This window comes from Bombina bombina, chromosome 9 (genome assembly GCF_027579735.1).
Source record: "Bombina bombina isolate aBomBom1 chromosome 9, aBomBom1.pri, whole genome shotgun sequence".
Taxonomy (NCBI): Eukaryota; Metazoa; Chordata; class Amphibia; order Anura; family Bombinatoridae; genus Bombina; species Bombina bombina.
In genome coordinates, this window is record NC_069507.1 from 190,983,915 (window position 1) to 191,010,231 (window position 26,317).

Consider the following 26,317-nt stretch of genomic DNA (forward strand, 5'->3'; position numbering starts at 1 on the left):
GTTCGCAATTTAGAACTAACGCAGGTGGGTTAGCGCCCATGAAGATTAACTTCAATGCGCATTATTGAAATGTTACATATAAAATATTAAAAAATATTAATAAAAATTATTACAAATTATTAAACATACTGTAAAAAAAAAAAAAAATGTATGCTTACCTGATAAATTTCGTTCTTTCCGGGCATGGAGAGTCTATGACGTCATTCCAATTACAAGTGAGATATTTAACTCCTGGCCAGCAGGAGGAGGCAAAAAGCACCCCACCTAAGCTGTTAAGTGTAACTTCCCTTGACAGTTAGCAGAAAGTATAACTAAGTACAAAAAAGGGGAAGTGGAGATAACTAACAGGTGTGTGGTGAGAGCAACTTCAAAATAGGGTGTTTCTGCTAAAAACAACCTGGAAGTAAAACTGTAGGGTTAAAGAAGATGCACTTGAAAAAGCTACCACACTTTTCTTATCCATACTGAGTGTGGTAGCTTTTTCAAGCGCATCTTCTTTAACCGACAAGTGTATCTTCCCTTACCCATAATCCCCAGTCATTCAGCCGAAAGAAAATGGAAAAAGAAGAAACCCAAGGGTGTAACGGTGACTGAGGTTTACTAAAAAAAATGCTGAATTATAATTTAAAAAGAGTGGCAGGCTGCCACTGTAATCCTTGATGGATTTATATCTTCTTTAAGTACGCCTCTAACTTCTTATCCATTAGATCCTTAAATGAACAACTATCCTCTATAGGAATGGTAGTTCTTTTAGCTAGAGTAGGGATAGCCCCCCCTACTTTAGGCACAGTGCGTCATGAGTCCCAAATGGAGACAGCAACAGGGAACATCTTTTTTAAAACAGGGGAAGGGGAAAAAAGAACCCCTGGCTTATCCCATTCCTGAGTTATAATTTCAGACATCTTGTCTGGAATAGGAAAAACATCCTCAGATGTAAGAGTATCATAAACTCTATTAAGTTTAGAATACTTTTTGGGGTTGACAGCAACCGAAAGATCAGAGTCATCCAAAGTAGCTTGAACCTCCTTCAGAAGCAACCTGAGATGTTCAAGCTTAAATCAAAAATTAACTTCTTCAGATTCAGAAGATTTTCCTCCCATAGTGTCAGAGTCTGAGATCTCACATTCAGAAGCTACTGAAGTATCCTCCTCATCAGACATTTGAGAAAGGGTTGACCAGCGCAGGTTTAGAGGGGTCAGAAACTACTAGCAGACAAATATTTAGATTTCCTCTTACACAAAGTAGGGATTAACTTCAATGCGCGTTATTGAAATGTTACATATAAAATATTAAAAAATATTAATAAAAATTATTACAAATTATTAAACATACTGTAAAAAAAACCAAAATGTATGCTTACCTGATAAATTTCGTTATTTCCGGGCATGGAGAGTCCATGACGTCATTCCAATTACAAGTGAGATATTTAACTCCTGGCCAGCAGGAGGAGGCAAAAAGCACCCCACCTAAGCTGTTAAGTGTAACTTCCCTTGACAGTTAGCAGAAAGTATAACTAAGTACAAAAAAGGGGAAGTGGAGATAACTAACAGGTGTGTGGTGAGAGCAACTTCAAAATAGGGCGTTTCTGCTAGAAACAACCTGGAAGTAAAACTGTAGGGTTAAAGAAGATGCACTTGAAAAAGCTACCACACTTTTCTTATCCATACTGAGTGTGGTAGCTTTTTCAAGCGCATCTTCTTTAACCGACAAGTGTATCTTCCCTTACCCATAATCCCCAGTCATTAAGCCGAAAGAAAATGGAAAAAGAAGAAACCCAAGGGTGTAACGGTGACTGAGGTTTACTAAAATAAATGCTGAATTATAATTTAAAAAGAGGGCAGGGTCGTGGACTCTCCATGCCCAGAAAGAAAGAAATTTATCAGGTAAGCATACATTTTGTTTTCTTTCCTATGGCATGGAGAGTCCACTACGTCATTCCAATTACTAGTGGGAACTAATACCCAAGCTAGAGGACACGGAATGAACAGGGAGGGAGAACAAGGCTGGAGGACCTAAACACAACGCAACACCGCTTGAAGAACCTTTCTCCCAAAAGAGGCCTCAGCCGAGGCAAAAGTATCAAATTTGTAGAATTTGGAAAAAGTATGCAAAGAGATCCATGTTGCCACCTTGCAACTCTGTTCCACAGAAGCTTCATTTTTTTAAAGCCCAAGATGAGGAGACAGCCCTAGTGGAATGAGCCGTAATTCTCTCAGGAGGATGCTGTCCAGCAGTCTCATACGCAAAACGAATCATACTTCTTAAACCCTTACGCTTTCCAGAGAAAACAACAAACAGGGCAAAAGATTGCTGAAAATCTTTAGTAGGTTGTAGGTAAAATTTTAGAGCACGCACAACATCCAAGTTATGTAAAAGACTTTCCTTATGAGAAGGATTAGGACAAACAGAAGGAACAACAGTTTCCTGATTAATGTTTTGATCCGACACCACTTTATGGAAAAACCCCAATTTACTACGAAGGACTGCCTTATCTGCATGAAAAATAAGGTACGGGGAATCACACTGCAGAGCTGAAAGTTCAGAAACTCTGTGAGCGGAAGAAATAGCATTTAGAAACAAAACCTTCCAAGATAACAACTTTATATCAACAACATGCATCAGCTCAAACGGAGCCTGCTGTAAAACTTTAAGAACTAGAGAGGCGGAGCTTGGCCAAGAAGCGGATGGCCGCATAACAGCACAGCTCCGTTACAACAGCGGGACATCTCAGCTCTTAAACAGTGATAACTGCTAATAACTGGCCGCACATAGCAGACAAACATTAGGAGACTCAAATGTGATCAACATTTTCGCTAAACGAGCGCAGTCTAGCTCGCAACACTCAAAAAGGTATGTGAGGTGAAGAGCGCGACGCCGCCATCTTTGATTTATAATACACGCAGTAAAAGTTATGAATGAACTATACAACACCCTCAAAACTTGCTGCTCAGATCCACAACGCAGCTGAAAGAGGCGCACATGTAAGTCCACCCTCGCACAGGTCAGCCTATATTCACCTTTATTCATAAACGAGACATGCCACACAGGATAATTGATTAACTTTACAAATGCGACCAGAAGAAGCGAGAAAGAACTCACATAAGTAATGCACATACAGTTTCTCGCTGCAAGTCTATCTAAAGATGCAATAACAAAACCTTAGCACATAACCTATATGAGAAAACTTGAATCAAGTCACACATCCCTAAATAAGAATACGCTCTAAAATCTGACTGTAACTTCCTCAAATTACAAACATGGCGTCTAAGAATAAAAGCAAAGGGGAAAAGAACACTAAAAGCCAACCTATTAGCAACTCCCTGGTGAGTTCCTTTTTTCAAACAACCAACCCAGAACTGCCAGAGCCCCCGACCACTGAGCAACAAACTACCTCTGAAATAATATCATCACCGGATTATATCATACAGCTTAAGCAGGACATCGCAAAGCTCCCATCTAAAGATGATTTTGAATCACTCAATAGTAGATATGGAAGAAACACAAGACTCCACTACTGAAACAGTAGGATCCCTTTATAATCATATCTCTACTCACGATTCAAAAATGGAAGCTCTGGAAGAAAAATTGAAGATTTAGAGAACAGGGGAAGAAGGAACAACTTACGCATCAGGGGTATTCCCGAATTAATAAAGGCAGCCGACTTATCGGCCTATCTACAAGGCCTCTTTCAGCACTTAATTGGAGATCCACAAGCACTGCCAATGGAAATCGAAAGAGCACACAGATCCCTTCGACCCCCCCCGCCTCCAAATGCTCCACCTAGGGACACTATCCTCAAGTTTCTTAGATTTACAGACAGAGAGACCATCTGGCAAAAAGCCAGATCCTCTCACGTGATATCTTACTTAGATCATGATCTGCAAATATACCCGGACCTGTGTCAAAGCACTATCCAGAAACGCAGGGAAGCTCGATTCATCACATCAATCCTCCAAGATAAACACATCAAATACCGCTGGGGATTCCCCTTCAGCTTAATCATACCCTATGATGGCCAAACTCTTATCTACAAAGGAATCCAGGATCTAGACAAGCTCTCCAGAGGTTTGGGGATTCCACTGAAACCACCAGGCCCACCTTCAACGTCTCATGAAAGCCCTCAGGACACCAGCCTCCAGGCACACATGTCCAACCTGCAGAGAACAGCTTGGAGCAAAGTACAGCCGTACAAAAAAAGAAAGGACAAGCTGAATGTTTCTCCCTCCACTCTTAGAGACTGAACTGGAACAAGGACATTAAGCACCATTCATAATTGGTGAGATCCATCCATTAAAGCAATAAGTATAATATGTTGTTGTTAATTTATCACTTGTGTTGCATATTATGTTTCCTTTCATGTTCCATTTAGTTAAATGTTTACAGCTTATCCAGGACTTCTCCAGTTATAACAAGTAGAGAAAACTTATACGAACTTCTCAGTTGTCATGTGACCTAGTTAGAGTTTATTTTGTTAAGTTAGAAGATGTACATTTGTAGCCTGACACATGCGTTATTTACACTGTTATTACATAATTCCCTACATAAGCCCAAACTGTTGTAGGACCTCTGATTGAAATGACTGTTATTTCAATCATATTTATGGTTTTCCACCATTTCCCTCCCCCAATTACCTATTTTTATGGTTACTTTTTGATTGTAATGATTCATACTGTTAAACTTTTGCACTTACTGTCTCCAGTTAAATGTCTTGCATGCAACGAACACCAACTTTACACAACAGCATATACACTCCACATGGGCCCGGGTTGTGGCCACATTTCACTGACATTAAGGCCTCTTATAACAGCACAAACTCCCCCAGATATTAGACAACATGAATAAACCCACTGGCATTAACAGGACACTGTCCTTTATAACTATTAACGCCAAAGGATTAAACAACCCACATAAAAGGAGCATAGCGATTAGAGACATCAAAAATAAAAAAGGAGACTTAATCTTCTTACAGGAGTCACATTTCTTAAAGGGGCAAGAACCAAAAACCTTCTTCTTTAAATTTGGCACATCATACTACTCTTCTAACAAAACAAAAACCAACGGAGTTGGAATCTTAATTAGAAGGGGAATTCCTTTCCAACTGTTCGACTCCCATAGAGACGCTGAGGGTAGATATATCATCCTAGTAGGGAAGCTATATAATACAGTTACTACTTTAGTAAGCGCCTATGCCCCTAACACTGGCCAGGATAGTTTTATATCGTCCCTATCTAGGAAAATTTTAGAAATTTCTAAAGGAATGTTAATAGTGGGGGGCGACCTCAACATCACACTAGACCCCTTTAGAGATAACTCAACTCACACTTCATCCGTATCACATAAAACTATCTCACTAATAAAACAACGCTTTAGAGACTTAGCCATTCACTGCGTTTGGAGAGTTCACCACCCTGATGAAGATGACTTTACATTCTTCTCCCACCCACACTCCCGCTTCTCCCGCATAGACTACATACTAACAGATGTCACCACACTATCCAAAACTACGCACTCAACTATTATCCCCTCACCTTGGACAGACCACTTCATGGTATTATGCTCAATAGCCTGGCCTTCTGCACCCCAATCAGCCTACCTTTGGAAGCTCAATGATGAACTCCTAGACTTACCGCAATATAGTGAAAAGATACAAACTACTATCAAAAACTACTTTGATATGAATATAGGGTCGGTCCTCTCACTTCAGAACACATGGGAAGCACATAAAGCCACAATAAGAGGGGAGCTCATTAGCATCTCATCCCATTACAGAAAGCAACAGAGACAATTACTAAAAGAATCCCTATATAAATTAAACAATATAGAAATGCAACTCAAAAACCCCCCCACAGACACACAGTTGATAGCAGACTTATGATCCATTAAACAGACAACAGCCCACCTCATAGACAAAGAATGCAAAAATCTTGCCTTTAAGCTTAAGAAATCCTATTATGAAGGAGACAATAAATGTAGCAAGCTCTTTGCCCGTAGGCTAAAACGTAACATGAACCGCAACTGCATTCTTACTATAAAATCTGCAGCCAAAACGTTGCACGACCCAGCTGCTATTGCCGACTCATTCCGTGCCTATTACGAACAACTATACAACATATCTGCTGCACCCACGGCTTCCCATCCTAACATCATTCATGACCCCCTAGACCACATACATCAGTTTCTTTCAGACATACATTTTACGACAATCACTGAGGACCAACAAACTTTTCTCAAAAGCCCCATTTCTCTAACAGAAGTACGAAATACCATAAAAGATCTTCCTACTGGAAAAGCCCCAGGCCCAGATGGATACACTGCCTACTATTATAAAAAATACACTGATATTCTAGCCCCACACTTACTCGCCCTCTTTAACTCCATTACATCTAACAGTCCATTCTCCACACAATCATTAGAGGCTCATATCTCTATCATACTGTCATATCACAGTAATTCCCAATCTCTATACTTCATGTTTTCCACGTTTCACTGTCCCTTTAAACATAATATCACATGACCGTTATGCCTTTATAAGCCCTCCTCTCTAATTCATCGATGCTTGGTAATTTGATTCTCATGAGGAGTGATCACAACTTTCAAGAAGCTCTCTCCATTTTCGTCAAGTTGTTTTCTAACTTTATATCTGCAAAGTTCTCTTCAATCACAGGACAGCATACCTCATTCTGAAACGCTAACTGACATACAGCGTGTCTGCAGTAGTTCGGCGTCTGACGTCATCAGCACTCCGGGAGTCAGTGTCGCAGCTCCTCTCTGTTGCCGGATTCTACACTGCTTCTCAGGACAACTGAATTGCTAGCAAGCAAAGTCTTCACAAGTACACGCTGGTCATGAAGTGTTGGGTATCGTACTAAACATAAAGTTATTGCTGAAGTTACGCTAATTTCATATGTTCCTAAGACTGTATATACTAACAAATCAAGCTTATACATATACGTTACTAATGGAAAGTGTGCATGTTTAACATCCTCTGCATATATCCTGGTTATTTCTGCATACAATACACTGCCATAACTATTCTGCTGCATTCATAAATAAGGTTGCATATGAACTTTACTAACCTGAACATTAAAGCATCGTACCTGAGTGATAAGCTACAATCTATTTAAAGAGATACTAACAGAGCTTCAATTACATAAAGTTATAATTTATTCTATATCCAAAGAGATTATCTATTGTTTAGCAAATGCTATTATATTACTTAGGAGAGTATTAGCACACTCACATTGTTGTGCATATCTCCAGCAACTAAAGATAGTTGTTATTTACTTTTGACCTAAACAGGTCACCCTCAGTCAATGAGCATAATAAGGTTCCTAGTTTATCAAGGTACCTAGGTTTGGTGTGAGACTGAGTGGAGTAGATACAACTGGGTTCATATTAACTATATAATAAATCCTCACATATTACCAAGCCTCCCTTAACCCACTTGTATCTATAATGGATGTTACTGAATTGTCCAACCGTGTTGGAACCCTTTCTCAAAATATGGATATAATGATCCAGGGTCTTAGGGACCTCCAAGTTGAAAATCAGGAATTACGAAAATATATTAGGGATCATGTACCTGCTCAAACTTTACCGTCACCTCTTGTTTCTCCTGAGCCACAAATATGTCCACCTGAGAGATTTTCTGGAGACAGAACTCAATTTAGAGACTTTAAAAATTCATGTACTTTATTATTTTCATTGAAACCAAGAACCTATCCTACCGAAAGGGTTAAAGTTCTAACAGTAATTTCTTATCTCACTGGTGAAGCCAAGGCATGGGCTAATGCATACTATGAGAAAGAAGATCCTATCTTAAACTCATTAGAATCATTTTTTAATGCCATGTCCTTACTATATGAAGATCACGACAAACAAGCTTCAGCAGAAAATTCTATCAGACATCTGCGACAAGGTAGACGCCCTGTAGAAGAATATATAACTGATTTCAAAAGATGGGCACCTGACACACAGTGGAATAACCCAGCTTTGACAAATCAATTCCATATTGGATTAGCGGATGCTCTAAAAGATGAATTGGCACGTGTGGTTATTCCTAAGGACTTAGAAAATCTTATGACCTTGTCTATATCTATTGATCGTCGTTTGAGGGAAAGGAAGATTGAAAGAGGGTCATCAGAATTATCCCCCAAGAAAGCCTATAGCTCTCATTCAGTTTCCACTGTCCGTTCAACAGATGAGCCTATGGAGATAGGTTTTGTCAAAGGTCCTCTTAAACCTGAAGAAAAGGCTAGACGAAGACAACTTAATCTTTGTTTATATTGTGCTGCTAAGGATCACGGAGTAAAGGAGTGTCCAATTCTGTTAAAATCAAAAAAGGGTAAGCAAGAGATAGCTCATTTAAATGAGACTGTTATAAAAAACTCATCTCACTTTACTCTTTCTGTTTGTCTACAGTGGGATCAACATCAACTTAAAGCCCAGGTGGTAATCGATTCAGGAGCAACTAATAATTTCATTCATTCATCCTTTGTTGAAAATCACAAGATTCCTACAATTAAAAAATTAATTGCATTACCTATTCGAGTTGTTGATGGTTCTTTTATCAATTCAGGTCCTGTTACCCATCATACTGATCCATTATCATTAACATTTTCATCAGGTCACTCTGAATTGTGTACCTTTGAGGTTATTCATTCCCCTTTGTACCCCATAATTCTAGGACTTTCATGGCTAAAGAAACATCAACCAAACATCTCATGGAATAGTGGTACTATTTCCTTCGACTCACCATATTGTAAAAAACACTGTACACAATCACAAACTATATTACAGGTTGATATCACAAATATACCAACAGAGTACTCAGATTTTTATGATGTTTTTGATAAGGTTGAGGCTCAATCTCTACCTCCCCACAGACCCTACGACTGTCCTATCGATTTAAAACCAAACAGTAAAATCCCTTATGGTCGTATATATCCACTCTCTGAACCAGAACTGCTTCATCTCAAAGGATATCTTGAGGAAAATCTAAAGAAAGGTTTTATTCGGCCTTCTACATCTTCAGCTGGTGCCGGGATCTTTTTCGTGAAGAATAAAGATGACAGTCTCAGGCCTATAATTGACTATAGACAACTGAACAAATGTACAATAAAAAATAGATATCCTTTACCTCTTATTCCAGAACTCATAGAGAGGTTACAGGGAGCTACCATTTTCACCAAACTGGATTTAAGAGGTGCATATAATTTAATTAGAATTCGCAAAGGTGATGAATGGTTAACTGCCTTTCGCACTAGGTATGGTCTCTATGAGTATTGTGTCATGCCTTTTGGTTTGTGCAATGCACCTGCAACTTTTCAGTTTTTCATTAATGATGTTTTCAAAGATTTACTTGACACATACATTGTCATTTATTTGGACGATATTCTCATTTATTCAAATTCCAAAGAGGATCACATACAACATGTCAGAACAGTTCTTTCAAGATTAAGACAGAACAATTTATATGTTAAGGCAGAAAAATGTATATTCAATTCTGATACTATTTCCTTCCTGGGGTATCATATTTCACCAAAAGGAATATCCATGGAGGACAACAAAGTACAAGCTATCACTAACTGGCCTATTCCAAAAAATAAGAAAGAGCTCCAGAGATTCCTAGGATTCTCAAATTTTTATAGAAAATTTATTAAAGGTTTCTCTACTATCGCAAAACCTCTCACACTACTCACCCGAAAGAATAACAAATACCACTGGAACCAACAGGCAGATGATTCTTTTAACGCTCTCAAACATAGTTTCATTACCGCTCCAATTCTACAATTCCCAGATCCATCGAAACAATATACATTAGAAGTAGATGCATCCGAATTTGCAATAGGAGCCATTCTGTCTCAAAGAGATTCTTCTACCAACATGCTTCATCCTGTTGCATATTATTCTCGGGTTATGAATTCAGCCGAAATTAATTACCCAATTGGGGAAAAAGAACTTCTAGCCATCAAGGCTGCATTAGAATTTTGGAGACATCTATTAGAAGGCGCAAGATTTCCAATCATCATATTTACAGATCATCGTAATCTACAATATCTAAAAACTAACAAAAGTCTTTCTTCCAGACAAGTCAGATGGAGTTTATTCTTTACAAGATTCGATTTTATAATCACTTATCGTCCAGGAGTAAGAAATACAAAGGCAGATGCTCTATCTAGATATTCAACTCCATTAACTGAGAGTTCTGAACTAAACTCAATAATACCACCAGAAAAATTCATTGGCCTCTTAGTGGGGAAAACATCTATTCTCAAAGAACAACAACAGAATGATCCATTGATCAATGATTCTAGGATTCATAAAGGTAATGATGGATTTTTTTACCATGGTCATGCACTGTATGTTCCAGAATCTCTTAGGAATGACATTTTAGCTATGGCACATGATATTCCACTTTCAGGACATCCTGGTTTCAAGAAAACTCTTCATTTAATTCAAAGGGATTTCTGGTGGCCTCATATGATTCAGTCTGTAAAACAGTACATACAAGGGTGTGCTGTATGTACCAAATGTAAATCTCAAAGAATTCACCCTTATGGTTTACTTCTATCTCTTCCAATCGCTGACAGACCTTGGCAAGATATTGCCCTAGACTTCATTGTCGATCTACCTCCCTCTTCTAACAACACAGTCATCCTGGTTGTTGTGGATCTCTTTTCAAAAATGGCACATTTTATACCTATTCACACTTTGCCAACAGCCTCAGAAACAGCAGATTTGTTCATCAAACATATTGTCAGATTGCATGGGTTACCTAAGTCTATTACGACTGACAGGGGTACACAATTTACCTCTCGATTTTGGACACAACTCTGTTCTAGTTTGCATATTGATCGCCGTTTGAGTTCAGCTTACCATCCTCAAACAAACGGTCAGACCGAAAGGACTAATCAGAGTTTAGAGCAATATCTAAGATGCTACTGTACATTTCAGCAAGACAACTGGTCTTCTCTTCTACCTACTGCTGAATTCTCATATAATAACACCATTAATTCATCTACCAATACAACTCCATTTTTCATTAACTATGGGTTTCATCCCTCTTATCATCTTCTTCAAAGATCAGAAAGTTCTTGTCCCTTGGTAAATGACACTGTGAATACAATTGCTGAAGGATTCATTCAACTAAAACAGATTTTACTACAATCTCAAGAAAGGCAAAAACGTTATTATGACTTAAGGAGAACGAAACCTCCTGAGTATAAGGTGGGAGATCTAGTTTGGTTGTCTTCTAAACACTTGAAGCTTCACATTCCCAGTAAAAAGCTTGGTTCTCTGTTTATTGGTCCTTACAAAATTATTAGGATTGTTAATGCTAATGCTGTCACTTTACAACTACCAAGTTCTTTTAAGATACATCCAACATTTCATGTATCCCTTTTGAAACCTTATGTTCCAGTCAGAGATCAAGTCTTGACAACTCAAGTTCCGACACTCATTGAGGATGAAGTATCATATGAAGTTGATTCCATTTTGGATTCTAGATTCTATAAGAATTCTCTACAGTATTTAGTTCGGTGGAAAAATTATTCATCAGAAGAGGATTCTTGGGAACCATCCACTAACTTATCAGCCCCTAGATTGGTATCTCTGTTTCATCGCAGACATCCAGACCGTCCCAAACCCTGATCTGCGGAGCAGATCGTTAAGGGGGGTGTCCTGTCATATCACAGTAATTCCCAATCTCTATACTTCATGTTTTCCACGTTTCACTGTCCCTTTAAACATAATATCACATGACCGTTATGCCTTTATAAGCCCTCCTCTCTAATTCATCGATGCTTGGTAATTTGATTCTCATGAGGAGTGATCACAACTTTCAAGAAGCTCTCTCCATTTTCGTCAAGTTGTTTTCTAACTTTATATCTGCAAAGTTCTCTTCAATCACAGGACAGCATACCTCATTCTGAAACGCTAACTGACATACAGCGTGTCTGCAGTAGTTCGGCGTCTGACGTCATCAGCACTCAGCACATCAGCACTCCGGGAGTCAGTGTCGCAGCTCCTCTCTGTTGCCGGATTCTACACTGCTTCTCAGGACAACTGAATTGCTAGCAAGCAAAGTCTTCACAAGTACACGCTGGTCATGAAGTGTTGGGTATCGTACTAAACATAAAGTTATTGCTGAAGTTACGCTAATTTCATATGTTCCTAAGACTGTATATACTAACAAATCAAGCTTATACATATACGTTACTAATGGAAAGTGTGCATGTTTAACATCCTCTGCATATATCCTGGTTATTTCTGCATACAATACACTGCCATAACTATTCTGCTGCATTCATAAATAAGGTTGCATATGAACTTTACTAACCTGAACATTAAAGCATCGTACCTGAGTGATAAGCTACAATCTATTTAAAGAGATACTAACAGAGCTTCAATTACATAAAGTTATAATTTATTCTATATCCAAAGAGATTATCTATTGTTTAGCAAATGCTATTATATTACTTAGGAGAGTATTAGCACACTCACATTGTTGTGCATATCTCCAGCAACTAAAGATAGTTGTTATTTACTTTTGACCTATGACCAATGAGCATAATAAGGTTCCTAGTTTATCAAGGTACCTAGGTTTGGTGTGAGACTGAGTGGAGTAGATACAACTGGGTTCATATTAACTATATAATAAATCCTCACACATACCCAAACCCGGTAAAAACCCTGAATTAGTGGAAAGCTATAGACCAATCTCCCTGTTAAATACCGATCTAAAGATCTACGCCAAAATACTCGCAACACGACTAAATACTGTTCTACCACAGCTGATAGGAAATGATCAAGTTGGGTTCGTTCCCACAAGGGAAGCAAAGGATAATACTGTCAGGATCACCCAGCTAATAGAATACGCTAACTATAAAAACATCCCACTTATGGTTCTGTCAACTGACGCGGAGAAAGCTTTCGACCGCGTTGGTTGGCAGTTCCTAAAAATAGTTCTCCAAAAAATGGGTATAGGTCAAGATTTTTCAGACCGTATATTTGCCATGTACTCTACCCCCACCGCTAGAGTCCGGGTGAATGGGTCACTTTCGGCCCCCTTTAGCATTACCAATGGAACCAGGCAGGGCTGTCCCCTCTCCCCGCTCCTATTTGCTTGTGCAATAGAAGCCCTAGCACAGAAAATCCGCAGTCACCAAATGATAACAGGAGTACAAATACAGGATACACACCACAAAATCATGCTATACGCCGATGATATTTTATTCTGCATAACAAACCCCTTAACCACTATACCCACCATTCTCAGTCAATTAGACGATTTCGGCAGAGCATCCAACTTTTTAGTTAACAAAAGCAAATCAGAAATCATGAATATTAATATCCCGCAATCGGACGTACACCCAATCCAACAGGTCTGTCCGTTCCGCTGGCAACAGACCTCACTCAAATACTTAGGAATCCAACTCACTAAAACGCCAGACCAGCTCTTTACAGAAAACTATAAGCCCCTACTCAAAAAGATAATCATAGACCTCTCCTCCTGGAAAAAGTTATACATATCCTGGCTGGGAAGGATTAATATCGTTAAAATGAACATACTCCCAAGGGTCCTTTACCTATTTCAAACATTGCCTATCCCCCTCCCCAAAAGCTATTTAAAATCACTACAATCGACCATACTAGATTTCATCTGGTTTAATAAAAAAGCAAGAATTAGCAAAAAAATCATGCTCCTCCCCACAGAGATGGGAGGCTTAGGGGTACCGGACTTCTACCGATATAGACAAGCCACCTTCTTACAGCGCATTGTAGATTGGCACTCAAACATAACCAACAAAGCCTGGGTGCAACTAGAACACGATCTTACTCAGTTCAGACACTTGGGGCAGCTATGCTGGACACCAAAAGACAGGATCAAATTCTTAAAAACCACCTCCCAACCAATATTAGAAACGTTTAAAATCTGGGATAAGACCCTCATAGAATACCCAAATATATCCTCCAAATATTCGCCCTTAACGCCACTAACACATAACATTGAATTTAAACCTGGCCTTTCTATAACCCCTAAATTACTGGGAACATCTACCCGATCCCTACAAGTACACCACCTTGGAAACGAACACCACTCTCCAAATACAGACGACCTGATTTCAGCAGGGTTTGAAATCTTCAGGGACTGGCTTTTCTACAGACAATGCCACTCTTACATTATTTCCCACCCACAATCTAACAACCTGACAAGAACAATGACGCCATTTGAATCTTTGTGTAGCAAAACCACCCCAACCAGACATGCACTCTCTATCATTCAAGTAATACTGTCACAACAACCACACGGAACCCTTCCACATTACATCGACAGATGGAATCAGGAACTAGGAACAGACATCTCACATGCAGACGCTCTATACATTTTCGCAAATATTAAAAAATCTTCAGTCTCAAGTAAATTTGTAGAACTTAATTTAAAAATCATGCAAAGATGGTACCTGACACCAGAAAGGTGCAAAAAAATATATAGACTTAAGTCAGCACATTGTTGGAGATGTGGATCTTCGGAATGTCACATGTCTCATATCTGGTGGCAATGTAACAAAATAATTCCTATTTGGGCTGAAATAGCCAGAGAATCTAGTAAAATATTAGGAGTCGATGTACCCCTTGACCCGTGCTTGTGGCTATTCAACAAAGTCCCAACCAAGCTACCCACCCCATCAAAAAAACTACTGTACATACTAAGCAATAGCCTTAAAATTCTGATCGCTAGGAAATGGAAGACAGAGACCGTACCGTCCCTCAGCCAATGGCACTTTGAGTGCCACCGCTCAATATCTCTAGAAGAATACTCCTACATGAAAAACAAAAACATGGACTTATATGCCCAAATGACCTCTATGTGGGAGACATACACACGAACATATCATCTCAAACCACGCCCAAATACTCCAATATAACTTCACACAAATTACTGCCTCATACGCTGTCAATAAAAACCCGGACTCACGCTGGAGTGAAACGCATGTTGCACGACATCATCACAAACTATATGTTGTTTAATGACTGTAACCATGGTTATGTTTATCCCTATTTCCCCCTTCCCCCCGCCTTATTCTACGCACACATCTGAAGTGTATTGTTTCAAAACGCAATTTACTTTATGTATTTTATCTCGATGTAACAGTTTTTGATCTCAATAAACTTTTGAAATTCAAAAAAAAAAAAAAAAAAACTTTAAGAACTAGGTTAAGACTCTAAGGAGGAGCAACAGGTTTAAACACAGGCCTGATTCTGATCAGGGCCTGAACAAAGGCTTGAACATGTGGTAAATCTGCCAGACGTTTGTGCAAAAGAATAGACAGAAATAGTGCAGAAATCTGACCCTTTAAAGTACTGACTGACAAAACCTTTCTCCAGGCCATCCCGAAGAAACTATAAAATTTGGGGAATCCTCACCCGACTCCAGGAGAAACCTTTAGCTTTGCACCAAAAAAGGTATTTACGCCATACTTTATGGTAAATCCTGTGAGTAACAGGTTTACGAACCTAAAGCATAGTCTCAACGACCGCTTCATAAAAACCACGTCTAGACAGGACTAGGCGTTTAATCTACAAGCAGTCAGCTTCAGAGAATCTAGATTTGGATGGAGGAATGGACCCTGAATTAGAAGATCCTTCCTCAGAGGTAACCTCCAAGGTGGAAGAAATGACATCTTCACCAAATCCGCAAACCAGATCCTGCGAGGCCACACTGGAGCTATTAGAATCACAGACGCTCTCTCCTGCTTGATACAAGCAATGACTTGTGGAAGGAGAGCAAATGGAGGAAACAAGTATGCTAGACCGAAATCCCAAGGAACCGCCAGGGCATCTATCAGGGCGACCTGGGGATCTCTTGACCTTGAACCGTACTTTGGAAGCTTGGCGTTTTGGCAAGATGCCATCAGAACCAACTCCAGAACCCCCCACCTGAGGGTTATCCTGGAGAACACTTCCGGATGGAGAGCTCACTCCCCAGGATGAAAAGTCTGTCTGCTCAGAAAATCTGCCTCCCAATTGTCCACTCCTGGAATGTGGATGGCACATAGGAGACATCTCTGAAATGATTTACGCCAGACCAGGACCAAAGAGAGTTTTACCCTGATAAGGTAAAGCCAAAAGCTTGGCCTTTGAAGATAAATCAGCTGACCAAGATTTTAACCACAGAGCTCTGCGAGCTAGAACAGTGAAGCTAGAAATCTTAGCCTCCAATCTAATAACCTGCATGTTGGCATCACAGATAAAGGTATTGGCTAGTTTAAGAGCTTTGACCCTATATTGGATCTCCTCTACCGTAGTCTCTTCTGATATCAGATCAGACAGGGCAACGCACCAATAAGATGCTGCTCCCCCAACCATGGCAATACTTGCTGCAGGCTGCCACTGTAATCTTGATGGATTTATATCTTCTTTAAGTACGCCTCTAACTTCTTATCCATTAGATCCTTAAATGAACAACTATCCTCTATAGGAATGGTAGTTCTTTTAGCTAGAGTAGGGATAGCCCCCCCTACTTTAGGCACAGTGCGTCATGAGTCCCAAATGGAGACAGAAACAGGGAACATCTTTTTTAAAACAGGGGAAGGGGAAAAAAGAACCCCTGGCTTATCCCATTCCTGAGTTATAATTTCAGACATCTTGTCTGGAATAGGAAAAACATCCTCAGATGTAAGAGTATCATAAACTCTATTAAGTTTAGAAGACTTTTTGGGGTTGACAGCAACCGAAAGATCAGAGTCATCCAAAGTAGCTTGAACCTCCTTCAGAAGCAACCTGAGATGTTCAAGCTTAAATCAAAAATTAACTTCTTCAGATTCAGAAGATTTTCCTCCCATAGTGTCAGAGTCTGAGATCTCACATTCAGAAGCTACTGAAGTATCCTCCTCATCAGACATTTGAGAAAGGGTTGACCAGCGCAGGTTTAGAGGGGTCAGAAACTACTAGCAGACAAATATTTAGAATTCCTCTTACACAAAGTAGGGAAAGCAGACAAAGCCGCAAATACTGCAGAAGTTATCTGGGCGGCAAAATCACCTGGTAAATAAACACCCCCAGGAGGTTGAGAGGAAACAGAAGGCACAGAATAAGAAACAATTAAACCTTGGGACGTTTGAGGAGAAAGCTGAGGCATGTCACGCACAGCAATATCACTTGGCTCAGAATGGAGTAACTTGTCTTTGAATTTTAAAGTCTTAGCTAAGCATGAGGAACAAAATAAACCTAATAAACATTTATCCATAGAGATGGACTGATCCTGTTCTGAGTTCATAGTTACAGTTATAAGTCCCCACTAAAAAAAGACCAATTAGAATGAGAATAAAAAATATGAGAAAAATTATAAAAGGTCGATCCCAAAATAAACAATATGTTCAAAGAAAAAAGTGAAAACTTTTAACACAGGGGCTAACACTACTGATGGCAAAAAAATTATTAGCACTCTAAGACCCAACCTCAGACAAGAGACCTAAGCGCTTGTCTGAGGCTCTTACCGTGACCGGACTCAGTATCCCACTAGTAAGAGGAGCGAGACTCTCCAGCAGAGATCCTTCCCTCTAAGCGTACAATCCGATCAGCAAAGGCTGTAAAAGCCTGCACTTCTCAACTCACGAAGCTCTGCTCTTATAAAGCGGAATGCGGAAGTCACGTGAGCGTCCGAAAAAGAACTGTGGCACAGCTAATAAGCGTGCGATAATGAAAACGGTTCAAATAAAGTACCATGCACAGATTCATTTTTCCCATTAAAATAAAAGCTGAGCAAACATAAGTAAAAAAAAAAACCTTGCCAAGTAATTAAGGGGAAATGCAAGCAAGCTTCATTAACCCTTAAGTCTCTCGGTCTCATTTATAACGTGTCTGTAGATTGACCCTGTTGCCAATAAAGTTGCCCCTGAATGTACCCTTAACCATATAAGGATAAACTGAGTCCTAAAAGATATCCACTTGAGGGTTAACCTCAAAAGTGCTGTCCTTCAGTACTTAGAAGGCGAAAGCACTTACCTGTGGATCCAGCTGCAGGGTAGATAACAGCTACTAAGGTGTGAACGGTACTCCACTCCCTGTCAGGGACCTGTGGTAAAAGAAAGAACAGAGTAACCAACCCAGGCTTTCTGCAAAGCAGTAGCAAAAGTTTAACTGCTAAAAGTCACCACTACTCTTACTAAAGAGTTTGACATGGACACAGCTAGACCCCAAACCTTACTTGCAGGGAAAAGTACCCATAAAAGGATTAAATATCTTCAGACACCGTATTTGCACATCCTCCATTGACAGAGGCAAAGAGAATGACTGGGGATTATGGGTAAGGGAAGTTACACTTAACAGCTTTGCTGGGGTGCTCTTTGCCTCCTCCCGCTGGCCGGTAGTTGAATATCCCATTAGTAATTGGAATGATGCCGTGGACTCTCCATGCCATAGGAAAGAAATATAAATATATACTATAGATTATGAAGTAACAAAAAGTCACTAGAGGGCGCTGTGTGAATGAAGATCAATGATTATATAACATATGAGAAATACAAAAAGGATATGATTGTAACCACAAGAGGCAAATTGGTAATGTGGCTTAGATCACGTGTAATATAATGTCATATCAAAGTCATTTAATGAGTCTTTGACTAAGTCCCAACTTTGATTAAACTTTACACCTCAGGTACCAGGAATCCAAATGTAAATGAAAGTTTCTTCCAGCGATACGAGTCCTGCACCAAAGTCCAGGCTGCACTCTCCCTTCCTCCACTGCAGGGTAGTAAATCTGTAAAATATGTAAACACAAGAGAGGCGCCCAAATGTGTGTATCTGTTTTGGAAAATGGCTACAGCAGCAGTAAATCTTTGCACAGGGTAAAGGGCAATTTCACAGAGCACACCTTTGTGCTTGTAGACGCAGGCTGGCTATCAGAGCTAACCAGCTAGCTCCCTCCGGTCTCAGTTTCCTTTCAATGCAGATGTATGGTAGTGAAGATCTCACCCAAGTAAGGATCAAAGCCACGGGATAAAATCAAAGTCTTTATTATTTTGACAAGTAGCTTAAAAATAGTATAATCCTTCAGGTGAGCATATGACAATATGCTACGCGTTTCTCAGCTCTAACGGCCGTTTCATCAGGCATGCCCCCCCCCCTGCCTAATATTTACAACATGGAGGAGGACTTTTACTTTAGGATACAAGCCCTATTCGCTGAGTCTGAGCGGTAGATGCACCGCAGATTTGACCGCCTCATGAAATTAATTGAGGCTCCCATGACGCAAACTTGCAGGCTCAATATGATGGAAGTGACAGCTCCATGGACTAGGAGCAGCAATCCACAGCTGCAGGATGAAAGCATACTTACCGGAGCCACTTTTCTGGAGAAGGGACAGCAGAGAGACGTCAGCAACCTAGGAATGCCTAAAGTAAATGACCCGCCTGAGATGGAGACAGCTGCGACGGCAGCGGTTATCAACACCGCACAATAAACTGCAGAGGCCCATGACGGTTGCTCTGTTGGAAACATCCAGACTACTGCCGCTTAACTGGACACGTGGGGGAGACCAGCCGGCTCCACTACGAAAGGCTTTACGGAGGAACGTTTGGTGTTGGTGGCACACTGTTACCCTGCTGCCCTAGATCTCTGCAAAGGCTGCGGCCTAGGGTCGTGGCACACGTTGGAGTGTATGATAGATTCGGCTCCCAAAGCGATACAGCGGATATCTGGAGGCCTTCTGGATCTCAGTGTTGATACAAGAGTCGGGGTTGGGTAAAGTAAAAGGCATTAAGATAACTTTTGGACTGCTAGGCCGGATCTAACCTCACCCCAGAACTGCTCCTCTCCTGTACTTGGAGTTTATACACGGCCCAGAGAACTGCTATACCTGATGCCGAGACGTTATTCATATACTTAATATTGTTGTGTCCTTGGGTCTGATGTTAGCTTGGCTTATATCTACATATTGATTACTACCCCATGAGGCAAGGGGAAAGACGGCTAGCCGAAATAGATCTGCCCAAACCCCAGTCTATTAATAAGATAGCGACATGTAATAGAACCTGGGATTCTATTAGGAGATAAGGGTGCTGTGTTTGTTTGACGAAGAGTAGTCCTCCTCCTCTAATTCACATTTGCCATACTGTAGGTCCGACAGAGGCCTGTACCCCCAGATCAGAAGGTAGCGCTCATTGAGACCCTGATGTAGCCATATTAGACAAAGGGAAAAATTAATATTTATAAGCTCCTTCTAGCTATGATAATTCGCTTTATTTTCTTTTTTTCTTGTTTTTGAGAGACATATTTAGCCAGCTATATAGATATGCTACCATAAAAGAGAGTGTGCAATATAAACAGTTTTCTAGAATTTTAAATGTCTTCTGTGTATTATTTAATGTGGGGTTGCATGTGTAAAACTACTATGCTATTGCTAGGATAAGCATGCTTAGATAAAGCAACATAGTATTAGTATAAAGTTTATAAGTTACCTCACTAATTAGAGATCTCTGTAAATAAGTTGCCTAATGTGGTGATGATCTATATTTGGTTTGCAACTAGTATATTCTATGTGGATATGCCCTTATGTTTCACCCATAATATAAAGGGCTCCTTGATTTATTTGTCTAATGGTCAGGGAAACCTTCCATAGATTAAACTATACATTACGAGGGGCTATGCTACCATAAAAGAGAGTGTGCAATCTATATAGTTTTCTAGAATTTTAAATGTTTTCAGTGTAATATTTAATGTGGGGTTGCATGTGTAAAACTACTACGCTATTGCTAGGATAAGCGTGTTTAGATGAAGCAATATAGTCTTAGTATAAAGTTTATAAGTTACCTCACTGATTGGAGTTCTCTGTAAATAGGTTACCTATTGTGGTGATGCTCTACATTTGGTTTGCAACTAGTATATTCTATATGGATATGCCCTGATGTTTCACCCATAATATATTGGGCTCTTTGATTTATTTGTCTAATGGTTAGGGAAACCTTCCATAGATTATACTATACTTTGCTCCTCTTGTTATTATGGTGCCTAGAGATTATATTACTAAAAGCTTACTGCAGTTACTTCTTGCAGTTTAACCTTAACATCTTGCAGCTTAATGTGCCAGTATTAATATGACAATTTTTTCTTATGAACCTTAGGCAGGTGTCTTGGACATAGCATATTTCTATATATTCCAGATTCTTAGCTATACCTTAACTTTTAGGAAACCTTTGTTTGGCACCCACAAGTCCAGTTTATTTACTGCAGCTGTTATTATGTTGAGTATAAGGTCCATAGGGGGCCTATCAGATTTAGAAACAATTTAAAAAATAAAATAAGGTTCTACATTTTAGATGGGGCCCAAAAGGGGTCCCTTATTCATAGGTTGCCTTCTTTAAGGTGTAGGTGTGGGTAGGGTCTAGGAGAGACCCTCAATATTAGTTAGAAGGCATGCTATACTACATTATTAAATGTGCTGTAATGGGATGTGGTGCTTAGTGTTTCTTACTGTGTACAAATGTAAATTTTTGCATCAACGTCTCATGCAGAATTCTGTTTCCTTTGTATTGCTTGATGAACCTTAATAAAAATTATTTAAAAATAAAAAAAAATGATATAAAACAACTACATTTATGTTGCATGTATAAGCTGTATTATGACATGTAAATATTGCCTAAATGACATGATAGGGGTTGACAAATCTGTTTAAAATCTAGGAGCCAGTAAGACTATTTAGAAGCCAGATAGTGATATTTAGTGTGTATATATATATATATATATATATATATATACACACACACACATACAGTATATATATATATAGAATAACCCAAAACGTTAGGAGCCAGGGGTAAAATTCTAGGAGACAGTGACTCTCTGGCTCATGGGTTTGTGAAGCCCTGACATAAAACAATTTTGTTTACACTCAGTTCAATACCTTCTCCAAACTGTCCCATTTTACTGCTGTAAATATTCCAAAGTCCAAACTATTCCGAAATCCAAACCTTTCCCAGCCCAATTTGGATTTAGGGGTCAATTTAACAAGAGGCGAGTGGACATGATTCACTGTAGCGAATCATGTCCGCCCAACCTCGCTAAATGCCGACAGCATACGCTGTCGGCATTTAACATTGCACAAGCATTTCTTGTGAAATGCTTGTGCAATGCTGCCCCCTGCACATTGGCGGCCAATCGGACGCTAGCAGGGGTGTCAATCATCCCTAAAAGGTGACGGACAAGTTAAGGAGCAATGGTCCTATGACCGCTGTTTTCGGCGAGCCAGAAACTTTGGGGGTAGAAAGCAGAATCCGCTGCCTGTTAAATCTACCCCAAAGAGTTTTCTACCTCTAGTTCTAAAATACTATACAACACAGAAAATATGCTATACATAAATATACTGAACATCCTTACTGCACCAAATTTACTGGTATGTATGGGTAAACCATATATAGTATTTCTCACCAAAATGTTTCTGTACTTAAAAAAAGACTGTACTTTTGTAACAAAAAAAAAAATTACATTAAAACAACTATTAGTAATTACAAAACCATGGTATATACTTGGGTTTTGTCACTTGTTATACAAAAGGATTATCATAGCATTTCATTCTTTTGAACAAGAACAAACTCATGGGAAGATACCAAGCCAGCAAATTACCTTAATGAACTGCACATCGCAAAGGATATGTACAGAGTAATCTGGTATATAAAGATTGTTGTTGCTATTGCTTAATTGGTTGGTGCTGCCCCCATAGTCATTCCTTTCACGGTTAGGAGATTCAGAACGGTTCAAACCACTACAGCGAGAAGGGGATCTGTTTACTACGGACAATACAGAAGGAAGGAAAAGAAAGCAAAAAGAAACATTGACAAACAATAGAGAACAGGCCATGCATTAAAGTTGTTATACTTTAAAGTCTGCAATACTTCACAGACCAGAAATGGATATAAAATTAATCTTCAATGAAACTTCATTTCAGTATTTACCGTTCATCATATTTATCATATTTTTTTTAACTACCAAAATTAGTGAAACAAAGCAGAGCATTATTTCCTCAAAATAATACAAGTGTAATTTAAATAAAGCTCATTTTGAAAATCAGCTGCTTCTGTAATAGCTGTAATGTTTGTGTGCGCCTTATAGAACTTAAAGAATAAAATCCTACTAAACATTATGGCCCATTTTACATGTGGAGCACTATTGATAGCAGGGTGCACTATCAATATGGCAAATATGTAATAAGATTAGAGCACAATCTGGTATTACAAGTCCATGGTAAAACACAATTAACAGACAATGTTTAGCGAGCCCGACATCTCTTTAGCGCGCACTATACAATGGAGAGAGTGCCATCCTCATCACTCATATTACAAGTTGTGAGTTATTTGTTGTGGTCGTGTGCAACACATAACAGAGCTAAAAATGTTACTGTGACTTAAAACCTGAAGTAAAGTGTTAGGTGTAGAATGAAAGTAACACAAAACACATGTAAAACATATTAAAAATAAAGTATTTCACTCATTAATTATATATATATATGTATATACATACACTTTGAAATAAATGTTTATAAGTGTTTTAAAAGGATATGGTATATGACAAGGCATTGGGCACAAAGGTGTGTATATATATATATATATATATATATATATATATATATATATATATATATATTTGTATGTGTGTATGTATATCTGTTTATGTGTGTGTTGATATGTATGTGCACACACATATACATAGAAAACATAATTTATGCTTACCTGATAAATTTATTTCTCTTGTAGTGTATCCAGTCCACGGATCATCCATTACTTGTGGGATATTCTCCTTCCAAACAGGAAGTTGCAAGAGGATCACCCACAGCAGAGCTGCTATATAGCTCCTCCCCTCACTGCCATATCCAGTCATTCGACCGAAACAAGCCGAGAAAGGAGAAACCATAGGGTGCAGTGGTGACTGTAGTTTAATTAAAATTTAGACCTGACTTAAAAGGACAGGGCGGGCCGTGGACTGGATACACCACAAGAGAAATAAATTTATCAGGTAAGCATAAATTTCGTTTTCTCTTGTAAGGTGTACACGGATCATCCATTACTTGTGGGATACCAATACCAAAGCTTTAGGACACGGATGAAGGGAGGGACAAGGCAGGTGCTTATACGGAAGGTACCACTGCCTGTAAGACCTTTCTCCCAAAAATAGCCTCCGAAGAAGCAAAAGTATCAAATTTGTAGAATTTAGAAAAAGTATGGAGCGAAGACCAAGTCGCCGCCTTACAAATCTGTTCAACAGAAGCCTCATTTTTAAAAGCCCATGTGGAAGCCACTGCTCTAGTGGAATGAGCTGTAATTCTTAAAGGAGGCTGCTGGCCAGCAGTCTCATAAGATAAGCGGATTATACTTCTTAACCAAAAGGAAAGAGAAGTTGCTGTAGCCTTTTGGCCTCTTCTCTGTCCAGAGTAAACAACAAACAATGCCGATGTTTGACGAAAATCCTTAGTAGCTTGTAAATAAAACTTTAATGCACGAACCACGTCAAGATTATGTAATAGACGTTCCTTCTTTGAAGAAGGATTAGGACACAGTGACGGAACAACAATCTCCTGATTGATATTCTTATTAGATACCACCTTAGGAAGAAACCCAGGTTTGGTACGCAAAACTACCTTATCTGCATGGAAGATCAGATAAGGGGAATCACACTGTAAGGCAGATAACTCTGAAACTCTTCGAGCCGAAGAAATAGCTACTTGATATCTATGGAATGCAGAGGTTCAAACAGAACCCCTTGAAGAACCTTAAGAACTAAATTTAAACTCCATGGCGGAGCAACAGGTTTAAACACAGGCTTGATTCTAACTGAAGCCTGAAAAACGCCTGAACGTCTGGAACATCCGCCAGACGCTTGTGCAAAAGAATAGACAGAGCAGAAATCTGTCCCTTAAAGGAACTAGCTGACAATCCCTTCTCCAATCCCTCTTGGAGAAAAAATAATATCCTGGGAATCCTGACTTTATTCCATGAGTAACCCTTGGATTCACACCAATGAAGATATTTACACCATATCTTATGATAGATTTTCCTGGTGACAGGCTTTCGAGCCTGAATTAAGGTATCAATGACTGACTCAGAGAAACCGCGTTTTGATAAAATCAAGCGTTCAATCTCCAAGCAGTCAGACACAGAGAAATTAGATTTGGATGGTTGAAAGGACCCTGAAGTAGAAGGTCCTGTCTCAGCGGTAGAGTCCATGGTGGAAGGGATGACATGTCCACCTGATCTGCATACCAAGTCCTGCGTGGCCACGCAGGTGCTATCAAAATCAGCGAAGCTCTCTCCTGCTTGATCTTGCCAATCAAACGAGGGAGCAGAGGAAACGGTGGAAGCTTGGCATTCTGACGAGACGCCATGAGATCCATTTCTGGTTTGCCCCAACGTTGAATCAACTGTGCAAACACTTCCGGATGGAGTTCCCACTCCCCCTGATGAAAAGTCTGCCGACTTAGAATATCCGCCTCCCAGTTCTCTACTCCTGGGATATGGATACCTGATAGATGGCAAGAGTAAACCTCTGCCCATAGAATTATTTTTGAAACCTCCAACATTGCAAGGGAACTCCTTGTTCCCCCTTGATGGTTGATGTAGGCTACAGTCGTGATATTCAGATTCAAAGAGTATTCCAGCCACCAAGTTTTCTTAAAAGACCTTTATTTCACATGGGTTCCCAAACAAACAGTTACAACGTTTCATGCCACACCAGGCTCTTAATCATGTATAATTAGATACACAGGTGTATGCCTTGTATACCCTTACCTATTATTCTACATCCTGTGTTAGAATCCAACTTCACAACAGTGCCATCTTGTGGATGCAATAATTCAATGCAACTCCAAATTCAACACAGGAGGTGAATAAACACATAGATAAAATCACTTAAAAAGACATATACAACCAAGTACAAATTTAAAAAGAGGAACAATGCATAGCAAAATTATTTCAATCAACTGATGTTATTTATGTTGTCAATAGAGAAAAAGAATTTTATCTTAATACATTATCACAGATTTTATCAGAGAAAAAGACTCCAGTCAAAATCTTTGTTCATACCCTTTGGCTTAATGCACTCTAGTTTATATAATATCAGTCAACTTAGGTTTCAAATTATTGAACAAGTAGATAGGCCTAGAAGGGGTGGAGATAGGGAACGATTATTAAAAATGAGAGAGATGTTCTGGGTATATAAACTAGAGTGCATGAAGCCAAAGGGTATGAACAAAGATTTTGACTGGAGTCTTTTTCTCTGATAAAATCTGTGATAATGTATTAAGATAAAATTATTTTTCTCTATTGAC

The 26,317-nt window shown here is 39.3% G+C and overlaps 1 protein-coding gene across 1 annotated transcript in view; it reads right to left on the reverse strand.

Moving 5' to 3' along the window:
• The window catches only part of CNNM1 (cyclin and CBS domain divalent metal cation transport mediator 1), a 421,587-nt gene that overhangs the window by 157,390 nt on the left and 237,880 nt on the right, over positions 1-26,317 (reverse strand). Inside the window, exon 8 of the mRNA XM_053692543.1 lies at positions 22,624-22,787. Coding sequence (XP_053548518.1) covers positions 22,624-22,787 — 164 coding nt within the window. The remainder of the gene's footprint in view (positions 1-22,623; positions 22,788-26,317) is intronic.